The sequence below is a fragment of the Canis lupus genome, chromosome 13, assembly GCF_003254725.2.
Source record: "Canis lupus dingo isolate Sandy chromosome 13, ASM325472v2, whole genome shotgun sequence".
Classification (NCBI taxonomy): Eukaryota; Metazoa; Chordata; class Mammalia; order Carnivora; family Canidae; genus Canis; species Canis lupus.
The window spans coordinates 21,737,343-21,763,953 of NC_064255.1; the positions used below are offsets into that span (position 1 = coordinate 21,737,343).

Genomic DNA, 26,611 nt, shown 5'->3' on the forward strand with positions numbered 1-26,611 from the left:
TATGAAAGATGTTGACATTAGAATAATTTGAGTGAAAGGTATATAGGAACCTCTCTACTATTTTTGTGGCTTTTTTGGAAACCTAAAACTATTTCAAAATAAAAGTTTTTTTTTTAAAAAAAGGAAACCTTAAAAGTAAATATAGGAGAATTACAGCCCTAGAGTAAGGCGGGCCTTTTAAAGCATGATGTGTCCAGAAGAGATTGATATGAACACAGATCTCTACATGTAAAAAAATTCCCCAAAGACAAATGTAAAAGTGAAAAAGTATATATAAAACATAAGACAAAAGGCTGGTTTCTATATGAAATACTCATGTAAAATGAGTGTGGAAAGGACCAACCAATAAAAAATGGAAAAAGAGGGGCTGCCTGGGTGGCTCAGTTGGTTGAGTTTCTGCTTTTGACTCAGGTCATGATCTCAGGGTCAGGAATGAGCAGCCCCACATCCCGCTCCCTGTTCAGCAGAGAGTCTGCTTCTCCTTCTCCCACTCCCTCTGTGTGTGCACGCTCTCTCTCTCTTTCTCTCTCTCAAATAAATAAATCTTAAAAAAAAAATGGAAAAAGGATTGAATGTGTTGTTCATAGCTGAGGATATAGTTCTTAAACATGAAAAGTTGTGTATCTCCCTTATAATAAATGCCAGTCAAAATTACATTGAAAAAATATGTATATATACACATTTAAAACCACATTGCCGTTGTTTTTCTGAGTTTCAATTGACCAAAATTTTAAAAAAATAGTCCTGGAGCAGCACCTGGGTGGCTCAGTGGTTGAGCATGTGCCTTTGACTCAGGGCGTGACCCCGGAGTTCCAGGATTGAGTCCCTCAGTGGGCTCTCCACAGGGAGCCTGCTTCTCCCTCTGCCTGTGTCCCTGCCTCTCTCTCTATGTCTCTCATGAATAAATAAATAAAATCTTTAAAAAAAGAAAAAGAAAATTGATAATAAAACATGTTGGCCACAGTGAAAAAATGGGCATCCCTTTATTCTGCTAATGAGAATGTGAATAGACGCTATTTTTGCAAAGAATAATTTGGCACTGGCTATTGAAATTGGTGCACATGTTTTTTGACTCAGCAATTCCCTTCTAGGAATTTATCCAAATCTATATTCCCACATGTAAATGTAAATAAAACGTTAAGCATGGCATTGTTTATAAAGGATTAGAAGCAACTGAAATGCCCAGTAAAGCCAAATTTAAGAAATTAAGGTATCTACACAAAACTGTCATGTGCCATCAAAGCTCCACATCTACTTAGATTGAACTATTTCCAAGATACTATTAAGCAAAAAATACAAGGTGTGGAAACAATGTTTATATCAACCTTTGTGATTTTTTTAAAAAAAGGATCTAGGGCACCCGGGTGGCTCAGCGGTTTAGCGCCGCCTTCAGCCCAGTGCGTGATCCTGGAGACCCGGGATCAAGTCCTGCGTAGGGCTCCCTGTGTGGAACTTGTTTCTCCCTCTGCCTGTGTCTCTGCCTCCCTCTCTCTGTCTCTCATGAGTAAATAAATAAAATCTTTAAAAAAAAAAAAAAAGATCTATACTTTTTAACAGTGGTTCTGGGGAAGTAAGCTAGATGACAAAGGTAGAGGGGAGAATCAAATATACCGTCTGTAGCAAATTTTTTTTATCATGCGAATGTTTTACTTAAAATTCTAATAATAAACTTTTCTGGTCTTTGTTTTCTTACATGATTCACAGAACCCTATCTGCGTTAGCTCACTGGTCTGCCATCTTCAGCGACACACCATATCTTCCACTCTTGGCATTTCCATTTGTAAAATTATTCCAGAACAACCAACTCATCTGTTTTGAAGTTGTTGCTACCCTCATCAGTAAGTAAATAAGTATTAAATAATGAAACCAAGGGCAGATTTCTGTCTGTTTTTCTGATGTCTTTGTGACATTTAGCAATTCTGGTGTTAAACAATCAGATACAGAGCGTGAAATGGATGATTTGGATATTTATACATAAACCTTTTTATTTACAGGAAAATCTGGATAGTTACATTTTAGAAGATACTAATACAGGTTAGATTTTGTTAGTAAGAGGAAGCAGGGGCACCTGGATGGCTCAGTTGGTTAACCATATGACTTCATCTCAGGTCATGATCTCAGTCAGTGTCCTGGGATCCACTCCTGGGGCTCAGCATTCAGCGGGGAGTTCAAGTGTCCCTCTGCTGTGCCCCCTCCAGCCCCCCAGCTCCTGCGTGTACTCACTCTCTCAAATAAATAAAATCTTAAAAATAATAAGAAAGAAGCAGATTCTTTACTTACTGAAAGTCAGTTAATATTCCTAGGATTGTAACAAGTATGTAAAGCATTTAATAAACTGGATCCAATTATAGATTGATTTAACAAAAATAACAATTTTATATGTATTTTAAATTACTTTAAAAGATTGTCTTGTACAAAGGAGAAAAGCTCTTACCTATAACAGTAAAATTTTTAAAAGAAATAAAAGATTCAAGTATACATATTGTGAGTATTATATTTCTCTTTATGTTTTTTTGTTCATTTAATTACATTGTATTTGCTTTGGTTAATTTTTACTGATCATTGGAGAAAATATAGGAAAATCTACAAAAGGAAAGTCACCAGTGTTCTTCCTCCCCATGGATAATCTTTGATAATATATTGATGAATTTCTTATAAGAGCATTTCCCCCAAATCATTAAATATTCTTGAAAAATATAATTTATTCCCTGGGTAATGTAACATTTCATCATATAGATGTATTATAATTTAGTTCCCCAACTGGTAGACCTTTAGTTTTTTAAATAATTTTTCCATACATTTTAAGCAATATTTAAAATTTTTATAATTGAAAAAAATTTATAATTATATTACTTTAATGTTATGTACATTTCTCTTTTTATAAACTTTATATTTTATTGACTGTAGGATTCTTTTTTTTCCCCCTCACTACTAAAATATTCTATAATGTAAATGTACTAGTTTAATCTGTTGTTGGACATTTAGGTTATTTCTAATTTTTACCTCAAGAAACAATGTTATAACTATCTTTACATAGAAATGATTATGATTCTTTTCTCTTGGTCAAATTCCTGGAATTGGTATTATTAGGTCAAAAAAATAAGAATATTCTAATTGATTCCTCAAAAGGGTTATACTAGTTTACCCTGGCAAAACACTTTGTGTTTTAAAAGGAAAAGAAGCAACTCAACAACAAAAAGAAAAATAATCCCATTTTTATATGGACAAAGACCTTGATTAGACTTTTCTCCATAGGAGATATCTAAGTGGCAAATGAGTACATGAGAAGACGCTCTGGATCATTAGTTATTAGGGAAATGCAAATTAAAAAACCACACTGAGATGCTACTTATACCTACTAGGATGGCTATAATTTCAAAATTGGGGAAAAAAAGAGGGATTGGCAAGAATGTGGAAAAATTGGAACCTTCATATATCGCTGGAAATGTAAAATGATGGTCACTGTAGAAAATTGGCAGTTCCTCAAAAAGTTAAACATAAAATACCATATAACCCAGCAATTGCACTCTTTATTTCCAGTAAAATCTTGTTAAATCGTTGGAGCATGATTACGTGCTGAGGAATTGATTTTCCTTCTAAACCTGAAATCTAAATCTAGAAGATCCATCATGGTCAGCATGAGTAGCTGTGAATTTTCATCAAGGGTCTCAAACTAGTTTTAGCTAATAAACATTTACTAAATGTTAGCTCCAACTAAATGTTAGCACTGCTTGCGATATTACCATTGTTCTGACCGTTCAGGTTCACAGTCTAGTTGGGACCTAGTAGAAAGTCTGAAGGAATATAATCACTTTGGTATATGATTTGGAATGTGTTTATAGAAGTCATTTTAAGCACTGTTTTACAGTCTCTTTATGACCAAGAGGGAGTTAGTTCTTCAGGTGGAGTCAAAGATCTCCACACAGTGATTTCTCCTTATCCTGTTCTCATTCAGTTCTGTGTCTAGGTCCTCTACTCGTACTCCTGTTGTGGTGACTCCATGCCGAACAGAGGAAGTTACTGTGTAAAGCAGGGTTTCCCTTTTGCCTAATTGAAAGCAGTGTTCTGTTGATGATTAGGTATAAAAATCAGGGCCGTATCTGTGTGCAGTGTTTGACAATTCCTAGGATTAGCAGTGTCTGTCTGAGTCATGGTAGGTACTTAGCACATGTTGCTGAACTGGATTTTTCTCTTAGAGTTAACTCGAGCAGCAGTTAAAGAAGTCGAAATAATTTCCTTTAAAGCTTAGTTTTTAAAATTTTTTTTTAAGGTATTTATTTATTTATTTGTGATAGTCACAGAGAGAGAGAGAGGCAGAGACACAGGCAGAGGGAGAAGCAGGCTCCATGCACCGGGAGCCCGACGTGGGACTCGATCCCGGGTCTCCAGGATCGCGCCCTGGGCCAAAGGCAGGCGCCAAACCGCTGCGCCATCCAGGGATCCCTAAAGCTTAGTTTTTGCAAGAGTTTAATTATACCTTAATTATTAACTCAAATTTACTTACTAATAAATAATTGACTTCTGGAATTAGTAGGCCCTTTATAACCGTATGTAATCCAAAATTCCACTGACCTAAACCTTGGTTAGCTAATATGTGAAGAGACCTTTATCATCAAAGGATGGAACCACAGTCCTTTTCCACTCAAGCATCCCTGATTAGGTATGAATTTGAGTAGATTTCAGGAGATTGGCATTTAATGTTCATCGGTTTTGTTTTGTTTTTAAGATTTTATTTATTTCAGAGAGAGAGATAGTGACAGAGCTAGAGCGCAAATCGTGAGGAGAGAGAGAAGCAGGCTCCCCCACTGAGCAGGGAGCCCAGTGCGGGGCTCAATCCTAGGACCCTGAGATCATGACCTGAGCTGAAGGCAGACCCTTAACCGATGGAGCCACTCAGGCACCCCCCATTCGTCACATTTAACAAAGACTTAAGAAAGAAGTTTTTTTAGAAGGGTCATTCTGTTAACCAGGAGAAGTAGGAAGCAGAATGCCCTATGGTGAGGATCAGGAATACTAAGGGAAGTATCGTTTGTTTTGATTGACACTTTCTTATCACCTGCTCTCATTTGAAGAAATTGGCCAGTTCCATAAACCTAAAATACTATTGTTAACATGATGGAACTTTAAAATCAATTGTTCTAGAACTTGAAGAGTTATCATGTGTTCTTTGTTAATGAGCATATTGATGGCATAAAGAGTGGATACATTTAAGAATTGCAAAATCTTTTGATAAATCAGAATGGTAAAGATAAATTTTCTATTTTTTTCTTCATAGTCAATTGGTGTCAACACTGGTTTGAATATTTTCCGAATCCTCCTATCAATATTCTCAGTATGATAGAAAATGTTTTGGCATTTCATGACAAAGAACTACTGCAGCACTTCATAGATCACGATATAACTTCCCAGGTAAGAAGAATAAGGTTTTTTAGGATAACATGGCTTATTTGGGAAGCTAACATTGGTTCTGGTATAAGTAAGGCAGTATTTTCTTGAAAGAGTATAATAAAAGAATATACTACCTTTTGTATTTTTAACAGTATTCCATTCTTCTTCCTTAAACTGCTTTCCTGAAAGTCTGTAAAGAAAGGTCCGGAGTAAGGTGGTTCTTTTCCCAGTTGTTTTTAACATAACTGTTTTTAACTCTAACTGCTCCATCAAATGTAAGAAAATATTGGCAATGACTTAACGACTTTTCCGTAGGAAACTAATAAATCTTTCCTTATTTATTTTAGCTGTATGCTTGGCCTCTTCTTGAAACCATTTTTTCAGAAGTACTAACAAGAGAGGAGTGGCTAAAATTATTTGATAATGTCTTTTCCAACCATCCTTCATTCCTCCTCATGACTGTTGTAGCCTACAACATATGCTCTAGAGCTCCTTTGCTCAACTGCAGTCTTAAAGATGATTTTGAGGTAAATATCCTTGTTCTTAAGTAATGGTTCTCAAGTTTCATTTATTTCAATTGAAAGATCCATTCATTTATTGAGTACCTGTTGCATGTCAGTTACCAGTGCTGGGTGGGTAGTAATGCAGTACCACATCCTTACTCTGACATAGTTGGTAGATAATCCAACAGGCAATTACAGCACACTATTTGTCTTACAGTCATAGCTTCAGAAAAGAAACATGGTAATATGGAAGTTCCATGCTTGTTGCCTATGTAAAGGATGTTTAACAGGTGGGTCGTTGTTCTGTGTGTGGTTTTATAAGTGACCCATCCAGTCTGTGACAGTCTGGATGCTTATTACACATATGAAATGGTTACTATGAGAATTTTGAGACATAAGAGGAAAGTTACTTAGGAAAGCATGAGAGGAGGTTTTTTAAAGGAGAAGTTCTTGGAGCACCTGGGTAGCTCAGTTGGTTAAGCATCTGCCCTCAGCTCGGGTCATGATCTCAAGGGTCCTGGGATGGAGCCCTACATTGGGCTCCTTGCTCAGTGCGCCTTCCCCCCATCCATGTGTGCTCTCTCGCTATCTGTGTCTCCCTCTCAAATACATAAATAATAAAAGAAGAGGTTCTTTTGGTAGACAAGAGGAATTGGGCTTGCTTGTTATTTATTTTGTGGTTCCTAGCAGACTTTATTTTTTTAAAAGGTTTTTAGTTTTCCTTTTTTTTAAAAAAAAAAAAAGATATATTTATTTGAGAGAGAGAGAGAGTGGGTGAGGAGGGACAGAAGGATGAGAGAACCTGAAGCAGACTCCCCACTGAGCTCAAAGCCCAACGAGGGGCTTAGTCTCCCAACTCTTGACATGAGCTGAAATCAAGAGCCAGACTGAGCTATCCAGGTGCCCCCTGTCAAACTTTATTTTTACTTAATGTTCACAAGATACATATATACATATATTTTTTAGAATTTGGACCTGCCGGGAGCACCTGGGTAGCTCAGTGGTTGAGCATCTGCCTTTGACTCAGGGCGTGATCCTGGGGTCCTGGGATCAAGTCCCATGTTGGGCTCCCTGCAGGGAGCCTGCTTCTCCTTCTGCCTATGTCTCCTCTTCTCTCTCTCTGTATGTCTCTCATGAATAAGTAAATAAAATCTTCAAAAAAAAATAATTTGGACCTGCCAGCAGAACAAGATAATGTGGAAACATTTCAAATATTTTGAACGAATCAAGCTAATTTATTTTCATATTTATTTATTTTGGATTTTGCAGAGAAAAAAATCCAAGTGGAAGAGCTTGCTCCATTGTGGGTTGAAGTATTCTTCTAATATAAAGGAGGCCTTTGGTTTGAGTTAAAACTTAAAAAGTATTATTTCAGAAATTTGGTTTTGAAATTTTATTGGACTTTGAAAATATGAAATTGACTCAAAAACTTGGGTTAAGAAAATCTTCAGTGAATTTGCCAAGAAAGAGAGAGAGAAAGAAAATTCATACTTTAAACTCTTGTTTTAATTCTATCTCATAGTTGCTTTGTTATGTAAATCACAATTTAAACACAAAGTTCTCTTACAGTATTTTTTTCATCATCGGAATAACTTGGATATAAGTGTTGTAATTAAGGAAGTTTATCGTCTCATGGATACCACTCCCACTGACATTCATCCAGACAGCATGCTTCATGTTTTTGTGGCACTGACAAAAGGGCAGTATCCAGTATTTAACCAATATCCAAAGTTCATCGTGGACTATCAGACACAGGAGCGAGAAAGAATAAGAAATGATGAATTGGACTACCTGAGGGAGAGGTAATCATGGAATAGTTGTACTTTGTGGGATAGAAGCAAAATCTGTTATAAATATAGACAAAATTTTTATGAAAAACACATGTAAAATATTAAGTATTTGTGTAGAATCAGAGTTTGAAGGCTGGGAATATCTTTAAAGGTATTTAATTCTTGCATATAGAAGTAAAACAATCATATTAATCAGGTATATATTTCGTGTTTTGATTGTTCTTGGACTTAAATTACTCAGTTTTCTTTGTTTGCATTTTTTTCTTTGCATTTTTTGGTGAGACTTACATAGGGCATCCTTTCCAGTGCTTTCTTCCCCTTGAATGAGATAAACTTTAATTTTTGAAAGTAAAAGGCAGTTGTTCAGGGTCTCAAAGGGAAATAGCAATTTACCCTTTCGTGATCACAAATGTATATTGGAGGCTTGTTTGTGTCTGGATGTAATAAGAAGTATTCCCTACTTAAGGCAGATGGTTGAAGATATGCAAGCTGAAGTAGACCAGCAAAGAGTTGAAGATGAAGCTTGGTACCAAAAACAAGAACTCCTTCGTAAAGCTGAAGAAACAAGGAGAGAATTGCTCTTACAGGAGGAGGAGAAGATGGTACAGCAAAGGCAGAGGTATGTGTTACCGCTTTGAGAAAATCTGGACATGTGAGTTAGTCAAATAATTTTTATTTTCTTCTTTATTTTCTATATATATAGCATTACCCACCTGTGGCATTTCCATTAAGCAAAAATATAAGCTAATAAAAAGAAATCTGCATATACCACATTTCAAAAGATTGACATATACTGAAACATAATTCTGAAACTATACTGCACTGCACTATAATTTTGCACTGATTATTCAGAAGTAATACAAGACCTAATGTACCTTGGAGGATGTTATTGGAAACATCATTATACAATAGGCAGAAATGCTCTGTAATACAGTGCTGGGTAAATCACCTTGAGGAAGGCATAATTTTTTAAATTGTGGTTTTTTTTTAATATTTATTTATTTATGATAGAGAGAGAGAGGCAGAGACACAGGAGGAGGGAGAAGCAGGCTCCATGCCAGGAACCCGACGTGGGACTCGATCCCGGGACTCCAGGATCGCACCCTGGGCCAAAGGCAGGAGCTAAACCGCTGAGCCACCCAGGGAGCCCTTAAAATTGTGTTTTAAGCATACTGGCATGACTTGAAAATTGAAACATAAAATGATTATCTCTATGCATTTCATACTTTGGAGGACAGGGTGCTAGAAGTGCTAAATGCTTATTTGAACATACATTAATAAAGCAAAATGTTTAAATTGATTAAGATTATGGGATTCAATAGTAGGGACTCCTGGGTGGCTCAGTGGTTGAGTGTCTGCTTTTAGCTCAGGGCGTGATCCCGGGGTCCACGGATCAGATCGAGTCCCACATCGGGCTCCCTGCATGGAGCCTGCTTCTCCCTCTGCCTATGTTTCTGCCTCTCTCTCTCTCTCTCTCTCTCTCTCTGTTTCTCATGAATAAATAAAATCTTTAAAAAAAAAAAAAAGCCTAATCGTTGGGAAACTCACTTCTGTAAGTGTTTACTGATTTTTACTCTTGGTTGGGACTTTATGAAACCAATTTCTAGTGTGGGTTAAAAACAATTACTGAACTGAGCATTAACCTTATACTAAAATTCTGGAAGAGTAAGCCTATGTAATCTTTGGTCACACTGGAGCAATTTTTGTTCTTCTTCAGATAAAGGGTATCGACTGTAGTGAGATGATCTGAATAGACCTGTTATAAGAACTTTTAAATCTGAAATGAATAACCAGTTGTGTGTAGACACATGTCATTTCCATGCATGCAGACATGGGCAGTGTTCACCCATGTGTGGTATACATACCACCATGCCACGGTAGCACCAGTCACACTGGGGCAGTGCACCCTAATACGTGCCAGGCCTTTCATTGTTGGGACACATGTTTCCATTTAAATCTACATTGAGAAATGTGTTGATTTGTTTCTCTTGATGTATTTTGTATTTAAGACTAGCTTCTGTGAAAAGAGAGTTGAAAGTAAAGGAGATGCACTTACAAGATGCTACAAGAAGGCGCTTTCTGAAGCTGCAGCAAGATCAGCGTGAGATGGAATTAAGAAGGCTGGACGATGAACTCGAGAGAAAGGTATATGACCACTACTTTTGTGCTCACTTGGGATCACCCTTTACTCTCATTGAACTGTGACCCAAACACCCTCAAGATCAATGTTATTGCTAGAATTCACAAGGAATATTAAATAGCCTCTTTACTTTCACTTTTCCCTAGGCTCTTCTTATTCACTTCCATATTTCATTAATAATTAAAGATTTTAGAAATGCCAAGAAAATTAGTCAGTTTGACTGGCATCCTTGGCGACTACTTCTCGAAAAATAGAAGCATCGATTAACCATTAACTGTGAAGTAGGGGAAATACTCTTTTTTAGTATAAAAATTTGCACATGGCTAATACAAGAAAATTTCTGTCATAAAATGCATGGAGTCAAAACCTTCCCCACTCTTCTCTCCTTTCCTCCCCCAGAGATACACTGAAAAATGGCAATACAGCTTTTCCATTTCTCATGGTTGCCTAGCATTCCATTGTGACTATATTATCGCTTGATTAATCCTTTGCTGTTAGACATTGAGGTGGTTTATAGTGCTTTGCTGTACAAAACGGTGCTAGGTTAGCATTCTCAGTACAAATTGCACTCAGGTTGCACTCATAGTTTTGTTGAGTAAATTCCAAGGTATATCAAATTATTCTCTAGAAATGAACCTACCTATTTTAAGTGTATATATAAGAGTGCTTATACCCTAGTCAATTCAGAGTACATCAGTCTTAATATTTGCCAATCTGATGGGTGCAAATTGTATATTTTAATTTGCCTTTTTTTTTTCTTGCTAGTGAGGTTAAATATCTCCCAAGTTACTTACTATCTTCTGTTTGTAGAACTATAAATTTTATGTCCATATCTTTTGTCCTTTTTTCTATCAGGTTTTTTCCTTATCAATTTACATTGGCTGTTTGTGCCATTTGAGGCAGCAGGATCCAGTAGAGATATGATGTGAGCCACATAGGCAATCTTGTTTTCTAATAGCCACATTAAAAAAAATAAGAAAATAAAAAAGAAACATGAAATTAATATTTAATACAGTAGATTTCCAAGTTATTGTAATATGTAATTAGTACAAAGATGTTATTAATGAGATATATTACTTTTTGTTTATACTAAATCTTGGAAATCTAATAGTTTATATAGTATACCTCAATTTGGACTGGTCACTTTTTTTTATGATTTATTTGGTTTAGAGAGAGTGAGTGGGGGGTAGGAGCAGAGGGAGAGAATCTCAAGCAGACTCCCTGCTGAGTTGCGGAGCCCCATATGGATTTCTGTCCCACGACCCATGAGATTATGACCTACGCCAAAATCACAAGTCAGCCACTTAACTGATGAAGCCACCCAGGCAACCCTGGTTTTAACTTTTTAAATGGTTAAAAGAACTCAAGAAACATAATTTCATGACATGGAAATTATGTGACTTTTTTTTTTTAAGATTTTTTTTTTTTTTTTTTTAATTCATGAGAGACACACAGAGAAAGAGAGAGGCAGGTACACAGCAGAGGAAGAAGCAGACTTCATGCAGGGAACCTGACGTGGGACTCCATCCCGGGTCTCTAGGATCACGTCCTAGGCCGAAGGCAGCACTAAGCCACCTAAGCCACCCAGGCTGCCCTTATGTGACATTTTTAAAAGCATGAAATTCCTATTTCAGTATCCATAAATAAAGTTTTATTGGAATAGTCACACCCATTTGTTGATGAACAAAGTCATTTGCCAACTGATGGTTTATTCAGTGTTAAATCCCCTTATATATCGTATCTCCTCCATTGCTGTGTCTGCTCCTAAGCCAGCACCACACTGAATGACAGTTTCGGAGTGTTTTCCTAACTAGTGGGCCTCATTCCCACTATAAGTTCACCTTTTCAGGATATTCTGCAGTATTCTCAAATGTGTATCATTTTATTTATTTATTTTAAATATTTTATTTATTTATTCATGAGACACAGAGAGAGAGAGAGAGAGAGAGAGAGACAGAAATACAGGCAGAGGGAGAAGCAGGCTCCATTCAGGGAGCCCGACACGGGACTCTAGGATCATGCCCTGGACCAAAGGCAGCGCTAAACCGCTGAGCCACTGGGGCTGCCCAAATGTGTATCATTTTAAATGGAGTTTGAGAATCATATCACTTTTTCTTTCCAGATCTCTACCTCACCCCATCCTAGCAGCACTTTTATTAGGATTATTAGGATTGCATTGAATTTATAGTCTCATTTAGGGAGTTTTAAACCTAGTTTTGGTCAAATACTAAGTATTTTTTCAGTATTGAAAAAAAGTATTTTGAAAGTATTTTGCATTCATCTGTATTAGAAATCTATCATCTCTTCTATAGCATGAGATAATACCTTTGTTTTATTTAAAGCCAGTGAATTTTAAATTGGGTTTTGAAAGCTATGTTTCCTTTTCATGATCTCAGTGAATAAATGAGGTTGATAATTCATTATTCTAGAAAAGCATATATTCTTCTCCAAAAGTAGTACAGGCTTAGAACAAACTCTGACCTCTTTATTCCAAACTCTTTGAGATAGTGAAGGCAATTTTTTGTCAAAGAATCCTGTAAAGTCCTTTCAGTTCATATGACCTGGCCTCTGCTTACCCTTCCAGCCTCCTATTCTTCATCTCCCTATTCTGTTCATGAGCTCTGACCCTGCTAAACTGCCAGAGCTTTTCTGCTCCCCGTGCAGGCACCAGCAGGGAAACTGTTTAAGTCCACAGTGACACATTCAAGTGACTGCACATCCATTAGCAGTAAGCAGAGTTGATCTGTGGTTGCTCTGGCACTAAGCTATTTGTATGTCTAAGCAAAAGAGCTTCTCTAATTGAAATTCCTAAAACACATTATTAACTATGCCAAACCTCTCTTCCACCTATTAGAATTTTTACTATTCTTGTTTCATAAACTTGAGCATCCCCACTTTTGACCTCGTTGGCTTTCCCAGTAACCTTCCTAAGTTGAACTGGTCACCGGTCAGTGATTTATTTACTTCTCAGATGCATGTCCTTGTATGTCCCACCGTATTTTCATTTTTACTCTGTTTCTCCAGTAATAGGTATTTGATCTCTTTACAATGTCTAATACTTACACATACAAATAGTAATGCAATTCTTAAATGTTTACTGAATAAACGAATGGGGTTTGATAACTGATGTCATTGGTTTTATTTCTAAAACACATATCTCTCCTAAAAAATGGGGACTTTAAGCAGCCAAGTATTCATTTAAGACCTCTCCTAATATTTTCTAGCCACCTAAAGAGGCCCTTATTCAAATCCTCTCATGTATAAGTGTAAAAAGCTTCCACATAATCAAAATCTGAAGAAAGGTAGACTTTAAATTAGCTAAGTCCAAGCAGAGCACATTTAAAATTGGAGTTACTCTTTGCCAAACTGAATTTATAAAAGTACAGTCACTTACAGGCACCTAGGTGACTCTTGATTTCGGCTCAGGTCATGATCTCAGGGTCATGGGATCAAGCCCTGTGTCAGGCACCATGCTCAGCAGGCAGTCTGCTTGAGGTTCTCTCCCTCTGCCCTTCCCCTCATCCCCCAAAATAAAGAAATCTTAAAAAAAAAATTTTTTTAAGTATAAGCATTTATTCAAAAAGAACATTAAATAATGTTATATTTAATAAGATTAAACATTCTATACGTTTAACCACTGCAAATTTAAATTGCTCAAGTTTTTCTTACTCATAATATTGGCTGATATGGTGTGGTAAGAGCTGCCATCTGTTCTTGCAGTCTGGGTAGATGAGCATATGGTAATTGTACTTTCCTTTTTAGAAAATTAAGCTTAACTTTAACTTAGACATTATTCCTAGATTCTGCAATGAATAGTAATAGACTATCAATTACTCTGGTATCAAAAACCCAATACTTTTTATTTTAAATACTTTTAGTGGGTTATTTGGATTATAAGATTACTAAAGCTGTTAAACAGAAATTATCTTGTCAGTTCTTTTTGGTGTTCACACTGTTGTTTGGCCATAGGTACACATGAGAGATCGAGAAATTGCTACTACAGCCAAAGACCTAGAAATGAGACATCTGGAACTTGAATCACAAAAAAGACTTTATGAGAAGGTATAATTATCTGTTTCCACCATGGGAGAAGCAGGGTTTATACAAACTCTTTTTAGATTGTATTTATTCATGATTTCATAATGCTCATTTTATTTGTTTTTTTTTTTTTCTTTTAAGCAGAATATAGTGTCATCCAGGATTGTAAGGTAGCCAGAATGTCTGAATGTACAGTTTGTTGTAATGCTTTAACTCATGTTTCTCTTAGCGACTTGGTCTAGTGTCTGACGTACCAGATGTAAGCCCCAGATTTTGCCTTAGGATCTTCCACCAACTTACTAAGTTTTCTCCCATCTATGTGATAGTGACTACTAAATTAACCTAGTACTTCACAAGGATCTTTATAAGTAAAGTAAATCAGACAAGAGCTTGTAAAGTACTTTTAATTTGAATTCTCTGGAATTAGATTATCAAGTATCTACTTAGAATATATAATTGAGTTTCCAAGACAGTGGAAAAAAGAGTTTTGTTAATATAAATATTTATTATTTGGGAAAAGCATTTTGTTATGCATTTATTTAACGTTGAAACCATAAGTTTTCACTTCCTTCAGCCCTCTTAAAGTGAGATTTTGAAGTCAGTGATAACTGCAAATATGTAACAGGTAACATATGATTGTTCACATTAAATGAGTTTTAAAACATATGTCCTCCATTTGTATCTGCAACATATTTTGAGTTCCACACTGAACTACTTCTAGAATTGAGCCAGGGATTTACACACTGGCTAGGTCTCCTGTGATTTTGAATTAGATTCAATTCATTTAGGCCAAACCTAAGTTTACTTTTTCCCTGTTTTTTCTTTGGGGAGATGGGTGGTGGCACCAATGGAGCATGATTTCAGAATTAGCAGAAAATTTGCAAGAAAAATACTAAGAATTTCCAAATATGTTTCTCTCAGAAATATTGAATCAAATATTAACATCTTGTTAAATTAGCATTATCCTTCCCTTCCTGTCTATGCCTTGATACCCCTTCACCCCTAAATGCTTCAGTGTATATTTCTTAAGACTAAGGAATATTTATCGCATGACCACAAAACAATTATCAAAATCAGGAAATGAACATATTATTGTTATCTATTTTATCAGTTGTAAAAATGTCCTTTAGTGCAAAAGAAAATCTCAGATGATTCATTTTTTTCAGTTGTCATGTCTCTTTTAGTCTCCTTTATGTTGGCACCACTCATGAGTCTGTCTTTATAACTTGATATTTTTGAAGCATTTGGCCAGATATTTTGTAGACTGTCCCTCAGTTGATGTTTGTTGTTTCCTTATGATAAGATTCAACTTAAGTGCTTTGGACAGGAATGCCCTACAAGTGACACTGAGTTTCTTTCTACATATCATCATCATTTTTGCCCTCTTTTGAGGAAAGTATTTATTAAGCAAACTAATAGAGTTAGAGAAGACTGAGCCTACTCAATAAAACTAATTCATAAAATCATGAACTTTATCTGGTCTGTTAGATTCGGATGTGCAGCTCCTGCCTTTTTCATCAATTTTAGTAATTAATATTTTATCTGCCAAACTTAGCTCTTACATTAGTTTGATTAACTGCGTCTATTTGTAAACAAACTATATCCCAGAAAACAGACAATATTGTGATGACTCTTATTGGAAATATATGCTCAATATCCCATGTATATCTAATTTGAATTTAAAAAATTAACAAAAGAATAAAATGAAGCAAAAAAAAAAAAAAAAAAGAATAAAATGAAGCACAAACAAGCACATACTGACCTCTGATCCTGAATCCATCTCCTTCATCTCCTAGGACCCTGCTTCATCAAGTCCAATTTCTGCATTTCTCTTGGTCTCTCTCAAGCACATGTACTTTCTACTTGGTGTAGGACCACCCTTGCCAAGACTGCTGTGAGAATTAAATGAATTAATATCTATATGTCAGTGACAGGAGTCCCCAAGACTATCCTAAGGTTCAGTGATTTGCTAGAAGGACTCACAGAACTCAGAATTGTTATACTCATGGTTATGGTTTATTACAGTGGAAGGATACAGAATAAATTCAACAAAGATAGGGGGCACCTGGCTCGTTCAGTCAGTGGAACATGCAACTCTTGATCTCAGGGTCATGAGTTTGAGCCCCACAATGGGTATAGAGATTACTTAAACAACAACAAAACGCCTCAGCAATGGTAAAAGGCACCTAGGGTAGAGTCCAGGAGAGAATAGGCACAAGCTTCCCCTTGTCCTTTCCCAGTGGAGTCATACAGATAGTGCTTAATTTTGCCAGCAAGGATGTATGACAACAGAGTACTGCCAACAGGCATGGAGTGGGTACATGGCTGACCCTCCTTACTTGCTCTGCAGAGGTCAGGCTGATAAGGGTGACCCAAGGCTCCTACCATAAGTCACATTATTAACATCTAGCAGAGCCCAAGACCCCACATATATAGAGATACCCTTATCAGACAGGGTATTCCAGGGGTTTAGAGCTGGTCAAGGGCTAATCTTTTCTTTGGAATGTGCAGGATTTGAATAATTCAGGCTACTGAGTTACCCCTTTACTACACAGATGGGCACCAGCTGGGCGAGTATTATTAATTTCCCATCATTGCCCCTTGGCCAAAAACGCTCTACACTTTGACAAAATGAATCGACAACTTCCTTCCCCTGATTCTTTAAATCACCACCCTGTCTTCCTTCCTCTACTGTTTGTAAATGTCCATTGTTTTCCTCCTAATCTCTGCATATACATTGTTTTACCTCTTGTGGAGTAACTAAGATTCTGTATTCTTTTCTTTTTTACTTAATAAAATCCTTTTTCTAAATGACTCCATATCTTGGTATTGTCATTTGTAATAGATATTGATGAACTATAACTTATTTAAATCTATTTTCTGTTGTTGGGTGCTTAAGTAGTTTACAGGTTTTGGCAATAAACTTCTTCATACAAATATCTTCTCTGCATATAATTATAAACATTTTTATTTTTCATTATGAAGGTAATTATGTTGCCAGTAGATCATTGGAAAACTAGAATAAATCTCTAAATTGGGAAATAAAAAAAATAATAAATAAAATAAAATAAATTGGGAAATAACTGCTAATATCATCAAGTGAGATTATTTGGTACATACAATTAGTAGTTTGCTTTTTTAACTTAAATATTCATGAATATTGTTTGCTGTCCTTCCCTACAACCACTGCACTCATTAGCACTCATTCTCCTGACTCTGGCAAGCACTTATTTTATTCTCTATCTCTATGGATTTGCCTATTCTGACATTTCATGTAAGTGCATGCAATCATACAATGTATAGTCTTTTGTGACTGTTTTCTTTCATGTAGCATAATGTTTTCAAGGTTTATACATGTAGCATCCTGAGTTAGTACTTCATTCCTTTTTGTGGCCGAATAATATTCTGTCATATGGATAAAACCACATTCTGTGGAGATTTGGGTTGTTTCCACTTTTTGGCTATGATAGGTCACACTGCTGTGAACATTCACATACAGCTTTTTGTTTGAACATACATTTTCTATTATCTTAGATATATACCTAGGAGTGTAGAATTCTCATTTCTGTACATTCTTGTCAACAATTGTTATTGTCTGTCCTTTTGATAAAAGCCATACTAGTGCGTATATAGCGGTATCGTGTGGTTTTGATTTGCATTTTTTAATGACTGATGATGCTAGTCATAGTGATGCTTTCATGTTTATTGGCCATTTTTATGGTGCTCTTTGGAGAGAGAGAAACTGTTGGTTTTTAATATCTCATATAATTTTTTGTCGAAAACTATATATTTTAGGGGCACCTGGGTGGCTCAGTTAAGCATAAACACCTCTTTGGCTCAGGTCATGATCTCAGGGTCTTGGGATTGAGCCCAACTCAGGCTCCCTGCTCAGTGGGAACTCAGCTTCTCCTTCTGCCCCTCTTCTCTCTCTCTCAAATCTTTAAAAAAAGAAAAGAAAACTAGGTCTTTTAAAATAATGTGGCAGTTCTGAAAATCAGATTCTCCTCCCACCTCAGGGTTTCTTGTCTCTTAATGACTTTTCTGAATTAAATCTGTAAAGTTTAATTTATAGAATTCAATTAAAGTCTTAACTCAGTTCTAGTGACTATATAGAGATTTCCTTAGTTGCCTGAACCAATTAGCTCCTAGTCTTTGCCAAGGGACTCTGTGTGCACTGTGTTGGACCATGCCTTCAACATTTAGCTACGTAGTTCAGAACTCTTAGATTTCACTTCCTGACTGTGCAATACCTCAGTTCACCAGACTTGAAAGCTCAGGACCTTCTCAGATCTGAGCATTCACATAGCCCTTGGCATATATACAGCCTTACACATGCATATGGACTTTTAGGGTCCTAGGAATCTATCAGAGCTTTTCAAAGTCCCCAGCAGACATCTGCTTCTCCAACTTTTTCTGTAAAGCCTTTTGATTAACTTATGGTTTGCACTGAGATCTACTGCCCAAGACAGCCAAGATGTTCAACAGGTTCCTCTGATGTTTTTCAGCAAATGTCCCCAGGGAAAAGACTGTTCAAAGTAATGAGTTCTTAATAAGGACAAATAAAGACAGCCTTGGAAGAGAGTTCTTCCAAAATCAGCAAATAGGTCAAATGGTGACAATCATGGGAGAATGGGAGTTTGAAGGAGCTCCTAGTCCATCTTGCCCCTTCCACAGGCTGCCAGGCTGCTGGTTTTCAAGGCTAATGCAGAGCTAAGGGGTGGGGTGGGACTAGGAATAATGCAACTTAAAAATGCCCTAAGGCTTATTCTTTTTACCAAGATTCAGCCATTTTTATGAGTGAATGCTCCCCAAATTGCTGTAAGCCTTTGGTTAGTTTCCAGAGTTCTGAAAAAATTGATTTTACCAGTGTTCTTAGTACTTTTTTGGATGAGAGAATTTTCAGAAGTCCTTTCTTGTATTGTCACTGATGTCACTTCTGTTTGCTTTTGTCTTTGAAAACTAGAGAACTACAATTTTTTATTTGTGTGCTAGTATTAAAGGGGAAAAAAGTCATTTTGTGTTCTAGCATTATTATATAGATTTGTTCTAGCGTTGTTATATAGATATAATCTATATATATTCTATAGATTTTTTTTTTTACAAATGCTTTTTTTTAACAGAATCTTATTAGAAATCAGGAAGCTGTTGCAAAAGAAATGAGAGAAGATACAGATGCCTACAGACGAAAAGTGGATCTTGAAGAACATATGTTTCATAAACTGATAGAAACCGGTCAAACTCAGAACCAAAAAACTCACAAGGTAAAAATATGGCAAATCTAGCATATAGAGGGGGGAGGAATCCCCATCTGTCATCCTTTTATGTATTTATTTTTTCCCTGCCCCCATCAGTCATCCTTTCAAAAGAAGAAATTCACAATCGCGCTCTGTGAAGTTGAGTTAATTCATTTCTTTGTTTCAGTTATCACAATTCCTAGAATCTCACATTATTTTTACAGGTCACTCACTTCACTGCCAGACATAAACATGTATCTTTTATAGTCTTTGAGAATTTTAAGACTTAGAAGAAAATACGAGGGAAATAGTAACGTTATAAATACAAACCCACTGTGTTAATGTCTCAGAAATTGTCCCTGAGTAAATTAGTTACAAAACATCAGGTCTTTGCCTGGTATATATAAGCCAGCATTTCCAAAGTAGGTTCTGTAGAATATTAATAACTATGACACAATAAAATGGGGAGTGGCAATAAGTATTAGAGGTGCTTTGGGTTTTTTGTTTTTTAAAGATTTTATTTATTTGAGAGAAAGTGAGAGAAAGCACAAGTGAGGGGGAGAGGGAAAGGGAGAGGGAGAAGCATCAGGGCTCCCTGATGACACTGAAGAGCTAGGGAGAAATCAGGAAGTAGATAACTGGCTGGGGTGTGTTCCTTTTCAGGCTGCTACAAGAGGCTCCATTCCAGGACCCTAAGATTATGACCTGAGCCGAAGGCAGATGCTCAACTGACTGAGCCACCCCAGCAGTGCTGTTTAAATTTAGGGGCTTTTTTCCTGCCAAATTTGAGGATATGATACATTGTGAATCTTTAAGAAAATTTCCCAAACTTATTTTGTAGAATTTCTGTGGAGTACCCTTTCAGAAATGCTGGCTTACATGAATTGAAATAGAATTTGAGAACTTCCGGAAAGAACTTTCTCTATTATCCAGTTAACAAAATTCTAAATGAGTCTGTAGCAAGGCCTGGCCCTGGTCCAAAGCCAGGAATAGTGTAATGTTTCCCTACCTTCTGTTCAATAACAGTCCCTTAGGTGATCCCACTGGAATAGCCTACCATTTATTTTTCCTTATAGGCTTTTGTCCACAGTGTAAGAATGGGCTCTTCTGACTCCTTTTCAAAAGGTTGAAACATGGAAATTGTTTAATCCCCCTTATTACCTAACCTTGAAATTCTCAACCTTGACTATACATTAGAATTATCTTTGTAAAAAAGTTTTAATATCCTGCTACCCCAGAGATTGATATAATTGGTTTGTGCTGGGTCCTGGATACTCAGCATCCAGTTTGTTTTAAACACTGTGAGGTGATTCTAATATGCAGCCAGGGTTACAAACAGGTACCGGAGGGGTGCCTGAGTGGCTCAGTCAGTTTGGGAGTCAGTTTGACTCTTGGTTTCAGCTCACATGATCTCTGGGTCATGAGATCAAGCCCCACTTCGGGCTCCATGCTCAGTGAAGAGTCTGCTTAAGATTCTCTCTCTCCTTCTGTCTCCCTGCCACGCTCTTTCTCTCCCTCTCTCTCTCTCAAATAAATAAATCCTAAAAAAAAAAAAAAAAAAAAGTTCCCCTAGACACTTGAATGCATTGAATGGATATACTGTATTTTATATATAATCTGACCTTGTTTCTGAAATTTGTAAATATTTCTTAGTTAATTGAAGAAAATTTGGCAAAAGCTGAGCAAGCGTGTCTAAATGCAGACTGGCGAATTCAAGCTTTACATAAACAAAGATGTGACGATCTGCAGCGAAGCGAGTGTTACCAGGAAGTGGCCAGACTCCTTCGGGAAAACAGACGGAAAGAAACAGAAGTATTAAACTCAATGATGGGGGAGGAAGCTAAAAAGGTAAGAACGGTGTCACAAACTTTTTGTTATCATTTGAGTTTTGAAATATTACATCATCAAATGACAAAAGCATCAAACCAGATAAATTTGGATAAATAAGATCTTAAAAATAATCTAGTTTTAATAGGTTATTTACAGAGAAGAAATCTAACATGATACCGAAAATGACTAGGCATTACATTAGTGCCTCTCAACTTCTCAGCTTCCTGCAGTGGATTTGTTCTGGCTGATGGGATAATATTACTAACATTACCTATTTTTTTAAAGATTTTATTTATTAATTCATGAGAGACAGAGAGAGGCAGAGACATAGGCAGAGGGAGAAGCAGGTTCCATGCAGGGAACCTGATGTGGAACTTGATCCCAGAACCCCGGGATCACGCCCCGAGCCAAAGGCAGATGCTCAACCACTGAGCCACCCAGGCATCCCTAACATTACCTAATTCTTGATTATTAAAATGTTAACGATATTTAAACAGTTAGGAATTATATGTAACTGCTACTAACAAAAGCCGAACTAATAGTGACTATAAGCAAGATGGAAGTGTTTTACTTTTTCACATGAAAGAAGTCTGGAGGTAGGAAGTCCAGAGTTGCTTTCCTGACTCCAAGGTCATTAGGGAAAGTGGCCCCTTCAGTCTTTCTGTGTTGCTTCCTTTCCTGGTGTACAACTGTCTTTCTCAAGGATAGCTTACCGTCCCAATATGACTGCTGCACTTCCAGTGATCACATATGCATTCCAGCAGCAAGAAGAAAGTAGGGCAGACGTATAAAGGTCCAACTCTCAGCTGAGACAACTCTATAATTCCTTTCCAGAAGTCCCGTGTCACATTTCTAGCTACAATTTGCCTGCGAAGGATGTTGGGAAATATGGTATTTTTAGCAGGGAGCATCATCATCCCAAATAAATTTAGAGTTCTTTTCCCATAAAAGAATTAGAGAATGGATTTTAAGGAGGAGCCTAAGAGTTTATGTCATGTTACACAAATGTGTCCTTTGGTTGATCCCGTGAGCAGCTCTGGCACCCACGCTCTACAGATCTTACTGCAGACAAAGCAGGCCTCCCTAATGACACTGAAGAGCTAGGGAGAAATCAGGAAGTAGATAACTGGCTGGGGTGCGTTCCTTTTCAGGCTGCTCTATCGTGATATCTACTCTGAAAGCTTTTTATAATATATTTCCTTCAAGTCACTACTCCTGTTCATGTTCCTGCTACCCCATCTGAGGGGTACGTGGCCCTGAGAACACTTTGAGTGCCCCCTGCGGCTATTCTCCTCGGGAAAGTTATGGTGGAGGTCCATGTCTTCAAGGGTTGCTGACATCAGCTCTAGAGTGTGCCAGATTCGATGCTGCTCTTCATTGAGTAAAATGGTATAGATAAGAGTAGACTCAGAATCACTGTGAGGAGTTTCCCTGTTTTACAGAGATCCTCCTTTGTATCTGGTATCCTTGGTCCTCAACCTGAGGATCCTGAGGATCCTCCCCTCCTCCTCAGTAACAGGAAAGAACTGGATTTCTGTGGTCCTTCCTAGCCCTAATGATTCTTTAAAGTTCTGTTATTTTCTGCTTTAGCAATTCTCTAACATAAAAATCGTATGTGTGTTTGCATAGAAGAGCTGCAGCATGGAACACTGACGAACTTTAGGGGTTGTATGATATCTTAAAGGGATTATTGTAATTGCCCTTGAGCTAATTTTGAGATAATCCTTTTCTCACTGTAGGAAAGAGAAAGCAAGGGTTAATAGAAATTCCTTTACTTCCCCATGGTTGGTGTAAATACCAGAACTGGGCAAAGAATTCATTCTCTGCACATTGTAGATTTTAATATTAAGGGATAGCATTCAAATTAAGTAAGACCATTGTCATGAATTTTAAAAAGCTGCTTAATCTCTTAAGATTTGACATTTGAAATGTATTGAAATGACTTGTTATTCCAAAGACAGGAGACACCTATCTGTGCATTTTGGCACCCTGAAGTCCTGAGTGCTACCTGAGAAGTGCCTCTGTCTTTTAGGGTCTTCAGCAGTCCTGGGCAAAGACAGGCACTCAAGTTTCCCTGAAACCAAACAGATCCTACATGCCATGGACTCCAAAGGAAGTGAAGTAAACAGAAAGGGCTTATTTCACTGTAGAAACTGACATTACCCCAATTTTTGGTGATTTTTATTTTCTCTCATTTATCTGCATATAGTGGCAAGAAGCTGAAGAAAAAGACTTCCATTTGAAATCAGAAAAGAAAGCTTCAGCTCTCTCAGATGCATCTAGAAAGTGGTTTCTACAGAAAGAGATAAATGATGCTTTAGAACATGCAGAACATCCATGTACTAAAGGTGAGTATCCATGAGTGCCTTTCTTTTCTTGATAGTACAGATTCATTCATTTGATGTGATCTGCTGTCATGAATAAATCCCTGAGGTGTAGTTTATTCAAATTATTTCTTAGCTGAAAGGTGATCACTAGTCACCATTTCTTTGGTTGCTGGGGCTTGTTTTAAAAAAAAAACAAACAAACAAAATAGCTCCAATCAAGAAAAATCTCTCAACCATTCTGTACAATTCTGTTTTATTTCATGGATTTATTTCCTGCCATCTCCTTAATCTAGCGGAATCTCATTTATTCCCAAAGTGCTATTTCTAGTTTATTTTGGTAAAAATTTGTGCTTTGCCAATAGCTGGTCCTCAAAACAGTAAAGTAGCACAAGGAAACTTAGTATAACTATTAGGTTTTGGTGTGGGGCTTACAATGGCATCAAGTGAAAACCTAAATTACTTAGAATTTTTAAATATAGTGAACTTTTTTTTACTACGTTTTGTATTGTTCCATCTTTTTTTTTTAAGATTTTATTTATTTATTTATTCATGAAAGACACAGAGGCAGAGACATAGGCAGAGAGAGAAGCAGGCTCTATGCAGGGAGCCAAATGTGGGACTCAATCCCAGGACTCCAGGATCACGACCTGAGCCAAAAGCAGACAGACACTCAACCACTGAGCCACCCAGGCATCCCTGTTCTCTTCCCATCTTTTATAACGTATATGGATTACTTTTTTTAGAAACTGTCTTACTGATAAATAATTCACAAGCTATTTGATTTACCTATTTGAAGTATATAATTTTATGGTATTATACTGCCATAAGTAAAAAAATATATATATTTGGGGTCTTCTCACCATGCTACCTCAATTTTTTTTAACTTTCCTAAATTTCACCAATGAGAGATAATTTGGTTAATAATCATCCATTTTTCAAAAGGCAAATGTGTAAGGATTTTTCATTTTCTTAATCAGGGTGTATAAATGAAATCAGAGTCATTTGCTCTTACCACTAGGAGATAATCAGCTGTAATTAGGAAAATGGCATTTTGATTGTAGGCACTCAGGATTGGTTTGTCACTCAGGGCCTAGAATGGAGGCATCAGGAAGTAAGAAGCAGATTAGAGTGTGCCAATGATGGGTCATTTATTTAAATTTTTAATAAGAACGGGGTGCACCTAGATGGCTCCATTGGGTTAAGCGTCTGACTCTTGACTTTCGCTCAGGTCATTATCTCAGGGCCATGGGATCGAGCCCTGCATCAGACACTATGCTCAGCATGGAGTCTGCTTGAGATTCTCTCCCTTGCTCTCTGCCCTCCCCCCCATTCATTCTCTCTCTTGCTCTCTCTCTCAAATAAATAAATCTTTAAAAATAAGTAAAATTTTTGCTTATTGTCAAATCTTTATTAGCAGTGAAAAGGAAATTCTTAGTATTTTCTAGAAAACAGAACCTTCCAGACAATGTGAATGGCCCTTGCTACCCCTAAAATCCCATGTCCATAAACTTAAAATTGTAGCTGAATAGCTATGTCCTATAAAATGATATTTAGCATAGAGTTTTAAATGGGCAAAGGATTTGAATATACATTTCTCCAAAGAAGATACACATGGCCACAGTACACACAGGAAAAGATATTTATCTTCATCAGTTAATAGGATATATAATTTATATAATATAATATAAACCAAACCACGATGAGGAAAAAAATTTAAAAATACAAAAACAGGGGCACCGGGATCCCTGGGTGGCGCAGCGGTTTGGCGCCTGCCTTTGGCCCAGGGCGCGATCCTGGAGACCCGGGATCGAATCCCACGTCGGGCTCTCGGTGCATGGAGCCTGCTTCTCCCTCTGCCTGTGTCTCTGCCTCTCTCTCTCTCTCCCTCTGTTACTATCATAAATAAATAAAAATTAAAAAACAAAACAAAACAAAACAAAAAAAACGGGCACCTGGGTGGGTGGCTCAGTCAATTAAGCATCTGCCTTTGGCTCAGGCATGATCTCAGGGTCCTGGGATCAAGCCCTGAGTCAGCTCCCAGCTTAGTGAGGAATCTGCTTCTCCCCCTGCTTATGTGCTTTTCTCTCTCTCACTCTCTCTCTCTCAAATGAATAATAAATAAAATCTTTTTTAAAAAATTTTAATAAATAAATACAAATAAAAAAACAGAATGAGGTACTATTTCATACTCATTAGCGTGACAATAATCAAACATAGCAAGTATTGACAAGGATCAGAGAGAAATGGGAACAGTGCTGATGGGAGTATAAAATGGCAGCCACTTTGGGAAATAGTCTGGTGGTTACTCAGTAGGTTAAACCTAGAGTGGCTGTATGACCCAGCAGATGCGCTTGTAGGTGTGTACCTAAGAGACTCAGAAATGTGTTCATACAAAAACCTGGACAGGAATGTGCATAGCGTCATTACTAGTAATAGCTGAAAAGTATAAATAACTTGAATATACATCAAACGAGGAATGGATCAACAAAATCTAGCCTGTGCATATGATGGAAATTTATTTAGCAATAAAAAGGAATTAAGTACAAATTTATGTTGTAAATGGATAAACCTTGAAAACTCTGCTAAGTTTAAGGAGCCAGATATAAAGGAATACATATCATTTGATTTTCACGGGGGTCGGGAGGGTACTACTAATGGATGTAGAGGACTTGGGGGGACGGAAGTGCTCTAGAGTTAGTGGTGATGGTTGCACAACTCTGAATACACTGAGAACACTGAACTGTGCATTTTAACGGAGTGAATTTTATGGTACGTGGATTACATCTCAATGAAACTGTTACTTTAAAAAAAAGATGTTAGTAAATGCTGTTATCATGTGGGGCCATTGGACCAGGTTTTTAATCACTAGGTCTTTAAAGAAAGGGATGGACTTGGAGCAACAGGGAGCACACTTCAGAGGGAGGACTGCATGATGCGTGCAGTGCAGGATCCCCAATTGGGTGGCAGGGGCGCACTGGATCCTAGTCCCAGCTTTATGGTAAATGAACACAGAAGTTTAAAGATTAATTGGTTGGTTGGTTGATTGATTTGAGAGAGAGAATACAAGCAGTGGGGAGAGGCAGAAGGAGAGAGAGAGAAGTGGACGCCCCACTGAGGATGGAGCCCCATGTGGGCTTGATCTCAGGACCCAGAGACCATGACTTGAACCCAAGGCAGACACCCCAACCCAACTGAGCCACCCAGGTCCCCCCAAACACAAGAGTTTAAATAAGTGATGCTAGAGTCACTGGATTTATTCAGAAATGGTGACTGGTCTTCAGTTTCCTCATTTGTAAAATGAGAGCATTATAGACCAGGTGATCTTTAATTTTGTTCCAGTGCACCGTTTTCTAGCCATTTA

The 26,611-nt window shown here is 37.2% G+C and overlaps 1 protein-coding gene across 7 annotated transcripts in view; it reads left to right on the top strand.

The window, feature by feature from the left end:
• The window catches only part of TBC1D31 (TBC1 domain family member 31), a 68,302-nt gene that overhangs the window by 36,935 nt on the left and 4,756 nt on the right, over positions 1 to 26,611 (top strand). For 4 of the 7 annotated variants that reach the window (XM_025450385.3, XM_049092690.1, XM_049092692.1 and 1 more), the window contains 10 exons: positions 1,705 to 1,838; positions 5,276 to 5,409; positions 5,736 to 5,915; positions 7,461 to 7,693; positions 8,148 to 8,300; positions 9,691 to 9,826; positions 13,791 to 13,883; positions 18,980 to 19,120; positions 20,747 to 20,941; positions 23,133 to 23,271. In XM_025450385.3, the coding sequence (XP_025306170.1) occupies positions 1,705 to 1,838; positions 5,276 to 5,409; positions 5,736 to 5,915; positions 7,461 to 7,693; positions 8,148 to 8,300; positions 9,691 to 9,826; positions 13,791 to 13,883; positions 18,980 to 19,120; positions 20,747 to 20,941; positions 23,133 to 23,271 (1,538 nt within the window). Of the gene's footprint in view, positions 1 to 1,704; positions 1,839 to 5,275; positions 5,410 to 5,735; positions 5,916 to 6,108; positions 6,182 to 7,460; positions 7,694 to 8,147; positions 8,301 to 9,690; positions 9,827 to 13,790; positions 13,884 to 18,979; positions 19,121 to 20,746; positions 20,942 to 23,132; positions 23,272 to 26,611 lie in introns of those variants that run through there. The other 3 variants (XM_025450388.1, XM_049092693.1, XR_007401534.1) reach the window with 3 other exon arrangements.